At 40.9% G+C, this 11,836-nt stretch overlaps 1 protein-coding gene across 1 annotated transcript; it reads left to right on the forward strand.

Moving 5' to 3' along the window:
- The first annotated feature begins 9,750 nt into the window (after nt 1–9,750).
- LOC140946383 (melatonin receptor type 1B-like) lies at nt 9,751–11,694 on the forward strand. The gene has a single exon (XM_073395488.1). It carries the CDS (start codon nt 9,776–9,778, stop codon nt 10,835–10,837), a length of 1,062 nt encoding a protein of 353 aa, XP_073251589.1. The 5' UTR covers nt 9,751–9,775; the 3' UTR covers nt 10,838–11,694.
- Nucleotides 11,695–11,836: the final 142 nt, after the last annotated feature.

The following is an 11,836-nucleotide window of genomic DNA, read 5'->3' on the forward strand; positions in this document are numbered from 1 at the left end:
AAAGTCAAAATTGATAGAGTTAAGCTACTGATGATCTTTATTTTCCTTAAAATCAGTGGAAAATCTAAGTAGCATAATTTCGGTGACAGAGAGCATAATTTTCAGAAAGTAGCATAATTCTGGCATAATTTCTAAAAAATATGAGCAGTGCTAAAAGTATAATATGCTTTTTTTTCGAGCACAATCTTCCAAAGCCTAACTGTGGACTAGGTATAAAACAAGGACAAGTAATAATCGGCTCCTGAGACGGACTAGGTATAAAATGCAGACTCCGGATTGAGTATAAACACGGACTAGGTATATAAAACGCGGACTACGGACTATGTATACAAAAACAGCTTTAGGAAGGTAAAACTGAGAGAAACAGAAAGCGGACTAGCATGAAGGCAGTTGTCTTAACTCCTTGCCTCACACACAAACATTCCTTTAGCTGTTCCGCAGTCTATTCTTCCCAAAGTCAGTGTCATGTGAAGAGGGAAAGCCCCGGGGGGGGGGGGGGGGGGGTACTCCCATATATGGGCTATATAGGTACGTGCCGCGGAATAGGGTATAGTTTTTGAGGTTCTCGGTCCTTAAATAGGGTATCTTTTTTGATTCTGCAAGCAGAACACTGCAATGCTGATCGTACTACGTGAAAATTAACTCTGCAAGACATCAACACGACACAGAAAGAAATCAAAACAGAGCGGGATTGTAGCCATAGACAGCTGTTTCGCCCTCGTTGGGGCTCGTCAGTATGGCGTAACAACCAGAAAGCTCTGGTGCAAAATATCCGCGCACTCTGATTTAAGCTCTGACCTAGAACCCTCAATACCCACAGAATCACGCCATACCACATGTCTTCTGGGGGGCAAGAGTCCAAGTGTCAAGTTGATGTCTCGCAGAGAAAATAAATAGTTGGCCAAAACTAACCTTAAACACATGGACAAAACCATGCAAAAATTACGGCATATCGGATCTATAAAAGATCTACGGCCCCAGAATACATAAAGTACAAACATTAACCACAAAGGACTGCAAAGGACCGCAAACGAGTATGCCGGAAAACGTAGGATCTATAAAGACCTGATCAGCAAAAATGAAAAGGAGACATATTAAATTCTGCAAGCAGAATACTGCAATGCTGATCGTACTACGTGAAAATTAACTCTGCAAGACATCAACAGGACAGCGAAATAACTCAAAAAAGAGCGGGATTGTAGCCATAGACAGCTGTTTCGCCCTCGTTGGGGCTCGTCAGTATGGCCTAACTTGACACTTGAACTGCAGTATTCTGCTTGCAGAATTTAATATGTCTACTTTTCATTTTTGCTAATCAGGTCTTTATAGATCCTACGTTTTCCGGCATATTCGTTTGCGGTCCTTTTCAGTCCTTTGTGGTTAATGTTTGTATCTTTTTTGACCCTTTTGTTCCTGTGTCCCTGGTGTGGTCCTTAGATAGGGTAGCTTAATTGTATTATCTAATACTGGAGTGAAAACGCCCGCCTAAACGAACATTTTTTTTTTTAAACTAGGCCTATTCTAGTATTTTATGCTTGATGCTATACATCCAATGTTACAAAGAAGGAATAAAGTTTTCCTTTTCATGCCATTAATAAATTTGTTTTTTCCTTGAATAGGATGTCATTTTTCGGCTTTCGGCCTTAAAAAGGGTATCAGTTTCCGCTGTCTTAGTCCTTAAATAGGGGAAGGGTTCACGAACCTTCGCCGCACACCCCTATCCAAAATTCGCGAGAGTACCCCCCTCCCCCCCCCCCCCCCCCCCCCCATACTAGCATACTACTCGGGCAAGGAAGGTTATATCGCTACTCAGGGCAACTAACAGGCATGAAACTCTGAATTTTTTAAAAAGGAGGAGTTAGAAGAGAATTCAGCACTACGAACCTCAGCGCTCCGGAAGTTAAAAAATTCGTACCGTCTGGTTGCTATGAAGTGACGTAATCATCCAGTTGAGTATCCATCACCGTAACACTTTTGCGGTCAACTACCGCAGCGCTCGTAAAGTACTTTAATTAAAAACCGTGTTCAAAACCCTGTAGGAAGTCTGTTTATTTTTGAGTCGATTAATGCACTGCTGACTTTCACGAGGTCAACTTTTGCATAAATTATCAAACATTATGTTAGGCGGGAAATCTACCTATGGTTCGCGGGAGAAGCAACTTCTATAGCGGCGCAAGACAAATGTTTCGAGAGTCGAGGATGTGCTCACAAACTATTCACTATGCGACGAAAGGAGAAATCACTGGCATGATAGCTGCATGTAATAATAATTTTATCAATCCAGGTCGCGCCGTGTTCGCTCGAGAACGCTGTGACAACCTCGTTTGGCGCGCTTCTCAATACTTCCAAAACATGTTGTAATCGGTAAGTAGACTTAAGCACTTAGTATCGCCAAGCCATTCGAATCAGTGTATACCCAATTCTTTGTCTGAAGATTCTTGCAAACACATATACCAAGTAAATCTGGATGGAAGAGGAAATTGTCTCCTGAAACGGCGCCAGATTATATTTTGAAGGATGGCGGCACAATTCAACGCGTCTTCCAGGTCAGCCCTAATTTATAGTTCGTAAGAGTATAAATTGCGATCTCCCTATTAAGCTTTCCTTGATAAAACTTCAGTAGAAACAAAACAACGCAGACATGGCATTCTCCTGCATGAGACACAATCGGCTGAAGGAAATATCTGTTTACAAGTCGGGTAAATTATCCATTCTTGCGCACCGCAAAATCAGCTAAAACCGTTTGCTGGAAACCTGGCATATTATTAAGCCTGAGCGCTTCTAAGAATAACACGTTTAGAACTTCGACGCGTAGAAAAAAAAGGCAGTTGTTCTATATCCTTTCTGGTTCATCCAGGTAGAAGTCCTGGCATATTCTTATGCCTGAGCGCTTCTTGGATATATAACACGTTTAGCATTTCAACCCGTAGCCGTAAAAAACAATTTAGGCAGTTGTTCTATATCCTTTCTGGTTCATCCAGGTAGAAGTCCTGGCATGTTATTATTATGCCTGAGCGCTTCTAGGATAGATAACACGTTTAGCATTTCAACCCGTAGCCGTAAAAAAAAATTTAGACAGCTGTTCTATATCCTTTCTGGTTCACCCAGGTAGAAGTCCTGGCATGTTATTATTATGCCTGAGCGCTTCTAGGATATATAACACGTTTAGCATTTCGATCCGTAGCCGAAAAAAAGAAATTAGGCTGTTGTTCTATATCCTTTCTGGTTCACCCAGGTAGAAGTCCTGGCATGATGTTATTATGCCTGAGCGCTTCTAGGATATATAACACGTTTAGCATTTCGACCCGTAGCAGAAAAAAAAAAATTAGGCTGTTGTTCTATATCCTTTCTGGTTCACCCAGGTAGAAGTCCTGGCATGATGTTATTATGCCTGAGCGCTTCTAGGATATATAACACGTTTAGCATTTCGACCCGTAGCCGAAAAAAAAAAAATTAGGCTGTTGTTCTTTATCCTTTCTGGTTCACCCAGGTAGAAGTCCTGGCATGATGTTATTATGCCTGAGCGCTTCTTGGATATATAACACTTTTAGCGTTTCGACCCGTAGCCGAAAAAAAATTAGGCTTTTGTTCTATATCCTTTCTGGTTCACCCAGGTAGAAGTCCTGGCATGATGTTATTATGCCTGAACGCTTCTAGGATATATAACACGTTTAGCATTTCGATCCGTAGCCGAAAAAAAGAAATTAGGCTGTTGTTCTATATCCTTTCTGGTTCACCCAGGTAGAAGTCCTGGCATGATGTTATTATGCCTGAGCGCTTCTAGGATATATAACACGTTTAGCATTTCGATCCGTAGCCGAAAAAAAGAAATTAGGCTGTTGTTCTATATCCTTTCTGGTTCACCCAGGTAGAAGTCCTGGCATGATGTTATTATGCCTGAGCGCTTCTAGGATATATAACACGTTTAGGATTTCGACCCGTAGCCGAAAAAAAAATTAGGCTGTTGTTCTATATCCTTTCTGGTTCACCCAGGTAGAAGTCCTGGCATGATGTTATTATGCCTGAGCGCTTCTTGGATATATAACACGTTTAGCATTTCGACCCGTAGCCGAAAAAAAAAAATTAGGCTGTTGTTCTTTATCCTTTCTGGTTCACCCAGGTAGAAGTCCTGGCATGATGTTATTATGCCTGAGCGCTTCTGGGATATATAACACTTTTAGCGTTTCGACCCGTAGCCGAAAAAAAATTAGGCTGTTGTTCTATATCCTTTCTGGTTCACCCAGGTAGAAGTCCTGGCATGATGTTATTATGCCTGAACGCTTCTAGGATATATAACACGTTTAGCATTTCGATCCGTAGCCGAAAAAAAGAAATTAGGCTGTTGTTCTATATCCTTTCTGGTTCACCCAGGTAGAAGTCCTGGCATGATGTTATTATGCCTGAGCGCTTCTAGGATATATAACACGTTTAGGATTTCGACCCGTAGCCGAAAAAAAAAAAATAGGCTGTTGTTCTCTATCCTTTCTGGTTCACCCAGGTAGAAGTCCTGGCATGATGTTATTATGCCTGAGCGCTTCTGGGATATATAACACGTTTAGCGTTTCGACCCGTAGCCGAAAAAAAAATTAGGCTGTTGTTCTATATCCTTTCTGGTTCACCCAGGTAGAAGTCCTGGCATGATGTTATTATGCCTGAGCGCTTCTAGGATATATAACACGTTGGCAATGAAATCGACCGCAGACTTTAAAATGTTCTTTTTAGAAGGCACTGAATTATTTTTTCCGGACATTTTGTTTGATATCGCATTTTTAATTAATTTTATTTGTCGCCCCAGGATGATGACATGATTGCGTGAAAATTGACGCCTCTATCATATTAGATGCGAAATACGATCAAAGATTAAGGGAATAGGGAATGTTGCAAGCTACTGGGTATCCAGCTGAGATAGCTGACTTTTATTCAGCTATCTCAGCTGGATACTGAGGGGTTTTTTTGGTTGCTAAGACCGTGCAGCTCGTTATGTTATAGGTTTAAACCAAACAGAAGCACCACATTAAAAGAAAATAGTATCGGTGTTAGTCAGAGTAAAATTCTTATAGATGCCACTATTCCATTTCAAATAAAGCCTTGGAGATATGCGAAATGAAGAACTAACGAGAAGGTCAATATAGGGGCATTCCACGATGTAAAAAGCGGTATTCAGGGGGGAGGACTACTCATTTATAAGTGAATAATAACCGAAATGAATCATCCAACGTTAGGCTGCGTGCAAACGGACGCAACAACTCCCAACATCGTCGCGCCAACAATGTTGGGAGTTGTGGCGTGCGTGTTGGCAGTCGTGTGCAAACGGATGCAACAACTCCAATTAATTTGGGGACTTGCAGTGCATCGGGGGAAGGATACAACTCATAAATCTTTGTAAACCATTCGTAATGAGCGTGTGTGGCCCCAACAATGTTGGAAGAGCTGTGCAAAAGGATCCAACATTGTTGCGCTACGCTTCGGCGATCACGGAACAAAAGAAATGTTGGGAGTTGTTGGCTGAAAAGGTTGACCGGTTTCAAACTTTGCACAACAACACGCAACAACATGCAACAGAGCCGTGCAAACGGACGCAACATGTAACATCCAACAATGTTGGGAGTTGTTGGCCAACAATGTTGCGTCCGTTAGCACGGGGCTTTATATTCTAAGCAATGATTATGATGACATGATTTACACCCTGCTCCTGACCAATGTAAACATGTACATCGTGTTTGTGACCCCTTTCATGATTGTTAGAGACCGGAGGTCTAAAATTGGGCGTAGAAAATAGACTTAAGTAGTTTGGTCAGGCTCTCGATCAGGATGCAGAGAATCGGGCGGCACACCTCCACCAACAAATTCTAGGAGTATGTAGAACTTAGAATCACGTGTCTTGCTATTTAGCGCTTTTTTGATCTTATTTCACCTTACGTTCAGTTCCTTGAACCAATTAGCACTGTTTTTCCAACATCATTCGTAGTCCATATTTTACCCAGTCAGCAGTCCGCAGTCCACGTTTTATACCTTGTCCGCGTTTTATACCCCAGTCCACATTTTTCAGTCCGCGTTTTATACACAGAGTCTGTATTTTATACCCAGTCCGCAGTCCGTAGTAGATATTTCATTATACTGACCGCCGTATTGACTGGACTGACATGTATCACAGGGAGCCCGAACGCTGTATTAACTAATAGAAAAAATTAGGTGTATTTAGCTGTAATAGCTTCCTTTGTTCCTGTGTCTTTATGAGTCGTTTTGGAAGAGATTTGAATCCGATCAGAGATAGCCTGCGTAGCAAGCGTCGAAAGGGGTAGGGGATGTGCTTTTTCTCAGTTCCCCTCTCCCTCCCCTTTTCGAGCCTGCCACGCACACTCACGGTTCTAATATTGTCCTGTTAACTATTAACTCTCGATCTACTTGGGAGATGATCTCGGGAAAGTTAATAGTTAACAATATTAAAAACGTGAGACGAACTTGAGCGTCTTTACTATTTACGATTCGCCAGACAAGCAAACGCATTTTGATAACCAGCAATGTTAACCGCCTGATCGAATTCAAATCCCTTCCAAAATGACTCATAAAGACACATGTACAGGAACAAAGGTAAATACATATTATTATTTTATTAGTTAATACAGCGTAAATACATCTAATTTTTCTATTAGCTAATACAGCGTTCCGGTTCCCTGTGCTTGTAGTCGCCTCGAAGCCGGTTAAGTTACGATGATTTATAGTTCGTTACAAAGGTACTGTCACCTTTGCGGACTGTCTAGACACGTAGATTTTGTTTCCACCCCGAAACAAAATGTCTTTGGATCGTTCGATTCACTGGGATAACATTAAGCAGCCCGAAGCAGAACAGATCAGCAAATCGAGGTCAAGCAGTTACACAGAGTTAATTACAGCTACAGCAAGTACTGACAAATCGGTCTAACGCCTCGCACTACCTCGCACCCGGTTTAATAGTACCATCATTCATTCTCAGGGATTCCCGAGATTTCCAGAAAATTTTTAGCCTGTTTCTATTCCAATATAACCCCGAAAATTCTCAGGAATTTTGGTGCAAATAAACGCTAACTAATCTTCCGGAAATTCCGGCGAATGATACCCGGGAATTCTCGGGAAATCCCAAGATTTTTTTGAGACATTTCGCACGGGTGAAAACCGTGGAGTGATTTCTTTTGTTACTGTCCCGAGCACAGGATTAAGTTATTAACTCCAGTTGTGCTTGAAATCATAAGCGGAAAAATCAAGAACAACGACTGGCATGATTGGATTTTACTAGTTTTCTAGTTTTAGTGCAAACACATCGCTATGTGATCTTTAATGAAAGCTCCTGGCAATATCTGTGATGTGACCTCCGATCCCCCTACCCCCACCCCCAACATATTCCTCTAGCCCGCGATAAATACTAACTGCAGCCTGGATTAGCCGATATATACTAGTAGCATTTTTTAATTTCGAGCACTAGGTGGTAGTTTATGCTGCACTGTAGTGCGCCAGAAGTGGACGCATTCATTCAAGTGTGTAGTTCTAGAAAATATCCATACCCCCTCCCCACGGAGGGCAACGGAACTTCACAGGGGAGGGGGGGGTCCAAAAGGAGACAATTTCCGATTGATTTGAACGCCATCAGTTATTTTACTGTTAATCGGTGTTTCAAAGCAAAAATTATCGTTGTCATCGATGATCTTCTATTCGCGGTCGGCTGAGTGCTTTTGTCACGGGTTGCACGATAGTTTATGTAATACGATTGTCGTCGACACGTGAATAAACTTCCGGTTAGCTATATGTTGCTTAGTTATACAATAGGCAACTTCCGAGTTCCCCCGGGCCTCCGTTTGAGAACGAGGTTAAGTGCTCAGCCTTTGATATGGAAATGATTTTTCATTCTCATGCAAATGAAACTCATTTCCACAAGAAAGGTTGTGCACTTGGCCTCATTCTGAAAGCGATGGTTTTTGGAACTCGGAAGTGGCCTATTAGATTGGGGTATTCAGTGTAACGTGGTGACCCCGTCATGTTTTAATAAGCCTTCTTCTAACGTATTGTTAACTGAAAGGAATCGACGTTATTGAAGTTCATTGGTTTGAGAGATGGCATCACTTGTGTCAGGAGCTTGTGTCGTGTACGGCCGTACCGCATCCATTGTTCTCAGACTTACCGTTAAAAATTAACTATAAAGAAAGACTTCTACAAGGCAAAATTGAGATTCTTTGACTCTGTATCAACATAAATAAAAAGATTTTTTTCTCTGTTTATCGCAGAAACAATTATGCTTTGCATAAAATTATAGTGCAACGGCATTTTTGACAGAAATATTTTTTCCGGGGGCTATCCAACCAAGTCGGAAAATTGCGGAAATTCTAGGGGGTAGGGGGATTACAAGTACCCCCTGGAACGGAAACTCCAGTGGAGTGGGGGTCTAAAACAAAAGTGTCTTCCGTGGAGGGGGTTTGGATATTTTTTGGAACTACACATTGAACCGGAATGATTATTATTTTTAAAGGTTTTTTATGCGTCTTGCAAAACTTCTTCTTGTTAAAAGCTGCTATGATTATTTCTCGGACACATATAAAACTTTGGCTTTTTTTAACGATAGTATATAATTCGGGTCTTTCACACTTTTTTTGCAATAACCAAACGTAAAAAAAGTAAAATTATATTCGCCAAAAGCAGCTAACTGTTTGATAAATGTATAAGTTTCCCTTTCTATGGGTGTTTTGTCGAGATTTTTTGGCTCTTTAGGTGACCGCCTGGCTCAAAGACACACAAAACAATGTAAGCTACTCAAAAACACTTTAAAACAGTTTGCACGTTTTTTTTACTCGAGTTTCCAAACGGTGATTCTTTCCTTAAGAAGTGGTGGGAATCATTGTTGAAAACCCTTATACTTTTGACAATTCTCCTTAATGAAGTCGGCGTCTTTGGTTTTAGTCACAACATTAAGTCTTAATCGCTCTTGTGAAGCTCAATTAATGTGGAGGTTTTATAACAAGGGTAAAAATGGTCGAAACAGTTTACGACTTATGTCAGTCTTCAATGTTTACAACCACGTTTACCGCGAAACCTGGTTTAAGTTTTTTCTTCCCCTTAGGCAATTTATTGCTTGATCCCGGAGGAAAAAGACTCGAATAGTAAGAGTTGTCCTTCGTTAAATACAATATCATTATTGATTATGCAGCTATCAATGTTATGCCCGAGGGGGTGTCGTTCTTGTCACCGTACTAGACCAGCCTCCTCCTAAGGCGCTTCGTTTTTCGCATCGTAGAGGCGAGCGCGAAACGCGAGTGACTGGTGATGCACCGCAAGGGACATTTTCATCGAGAGCGAGACGTCTGGATACGAGGCAGGTACTAGACTCTTCCGGAAGGCCCTTATACTATGGGAGAAATACGACACCGCAGCGAGAAGAAAGTCAAACAAGCTTTGGGTTAGAGTCAACAATGAATTAATTTCGCTTTTTGTAGCATAAATATCAAGATATTTGTAGCTTCACTTGTTTATAGCCAGAATGAGAAAAGCGACAATTGATAATAATATCTGCCTAGCTGTCCTCGTTCACCCAATCATAGTGTAGGTTAACTTAATTACCAAGGCACATTTTGGCATTAAAGGAGGAAATGTATGATGATTTACTTAGCAAAGTCTTTTAAGTTAACACTCACGTCACCAAATGTCATATTTCTCCCGGAAAAACCTGTCGGCCGGTAAATTTGGTTTCTTGCGGGCGCAAAACTCGCGCTTAAATTCAAGAAGAAAGGAATTGGAATGAAGTACTACTGCAATGGCCGATGACTTAAATTCTCGTAGCCTTCTTTTAATCGTTGCGGAAGTCAGTTCACTTGCGATCTTAAATGTACTGTCTCTGATAGGGAATTCATTGGTTTGCATTTTAATTTACAAAGACTCACGACTCCGCACGACAACAAACCTTTACATCACTGCTCTGGCTGTGAGCGATTTGCTCTCCGCTATTTTTGTTATGCCCCTTGGAATTGGTGTGCTAATAACCAGTGACTGGATTTTCGGTGAGGTGATGTGTGAGCTTGAAGCCTTCTTTGTCTGCTTTGTTGCCTACGTTTCACCTGTAACTATGGGTTTAACAGCAATTAACAGATATTTTAGGATTTGCAAATCGGAGCAGCAATACAAGAAATTCTTCTCTCCTTGGAAGTCACGCACCTGGCTGGCTTGTGTCTGGATCATCGTTGCCTTATACGCTGTGGTTCCAAAATTGGCAGGTCTTCAAAATTATGCCTTCGTTCCGGGATACGGCATATGCGCCCTTGCCTTTCCCAGCTACGCTGGAAAAATAATCAATTACTGTATTGTTCTTAGTCTTTTCCTTGCTATCCCATTAGCGATAACGATGTTCAGCTATACAAAAGTGGCACTTGTGATCCGACAACATAACTCAACCACGTCGTCTACGACCCAGAATCGAGGAAACGCTCGCATCACTTCTCGTGAGATTAGACTCAGTAAATCTCTATTCTTCGTTGTCTTTGCCTTCATGATGTGCTGGGCTCCATTTTGGCTAATTATCATTTTGAAGCGCTTCCGTCTTGTCACGAAAATGCCTCGAAATGTTCAACTCCTTTGCCTATTTTTACTTTATCTGTCTAACACAATAAACCCATTCATCTACGCAGGCATGAACCCTGTGTTCAGGAGAGAATTTCGCAAAATACTTTTCTGCCAACGAAGACGAAGGATTGGTGTTTCTACTAGTACTGGAGCTGGAGAAGCAAAAAACGAAGAATCGCAAAGCGTCAGTCTTCGCCAAAACGGTGAACAGATATCTACTGGTGATCATCGCACACCCCAAGAAATGGGAGAACGCTAATCACGGTTATCATGCAGACAGGTCAAGGAAAAGGAGCTAACAGCAAAAATATTGACAAACCTCTCGCTATTTCCGCTTTTTATAACGATTTTATTTTAAGACCTATACTCTCGATGACGTGTTAGATCGCCAAAGTCATGGAGGGGTTCACATTATCCAGAATTCTTCCCTCATTTCTTAAACACATGGATAGTAATCAGTTTGCAGTGGCTGGAAAATCAACTGACCAGGCTCAGCTCTGGTATACATTTTGCACTTAGCCCGCTTCGAAGCCTTGGATAAGTGAAACTGTTCTCAACGGTTCTTTCTTGCGGATTTCCGTAAGGGATTTGATTTGATCGAGTAAAAAACTTCTTTACAGAATTGAATTATTTAAGTTCAACCTACATTGCTGCTTGGTTAGATGGGTTGCCGGTTTTTTACAGGGCAGATCTCAAATCGAACCTTTCGTGAAGAAAAGCAGAAGGAACATATTAAGTCCGTTAATAAAACATAAAAAAATAAATAAATAATACTAAACAAATAAATATACTGCCAATAAGTGCCAAAAGGGAAATTGCTTAGTTATAACGTAACACAGACCTCAACCGTTAACAATCATAGTTTTCTCCATAATTAGAGAAATTTGAATTTTCAATAAAATCCAAGATGACGGCCATTTAAATCACAACGTCACCTGGTGTCCAGCAGCCAAAGATAGGTTAGAGAGTGCAGGTCATCTATTATATGTTAAATCTTTTATCTTGCAACATAACACGGAAGGTTTTTCTCTATATCTATGTAAAAGTGATAAAAACCGCATGTATGAAAAAAAAAAATACACTGGTAGATAAGAGAGTAAAGGGTAGACAAATACTTTAAGGAAATAAATTAAATCAGATAAGAAAATTAATTAACCTGAAATAAAGAAATAAATGAAATTCGCCTTAACTTAAAGAGTCTCTTATAACAAAAATAAGCAGCTCGTGATAGTATACTAGTCCGCCGTCAGAATGTAAT

The sequence above is a fragment of the Porites lutea genome, chromosome 8 (genome assembly GCF_958299795.1).
Source record: "Porites lutea chromosome 8, jaPorLute2.1, whole genome shotgun sequence".
In the NCBI taxonomy this organism is placed as follows: domain Eukaryota; kingdom Metazoa; phylum Cnidaria; class Anthozoa; order Scleractinia; family Poritidae; genus Porites; species Porites lutea.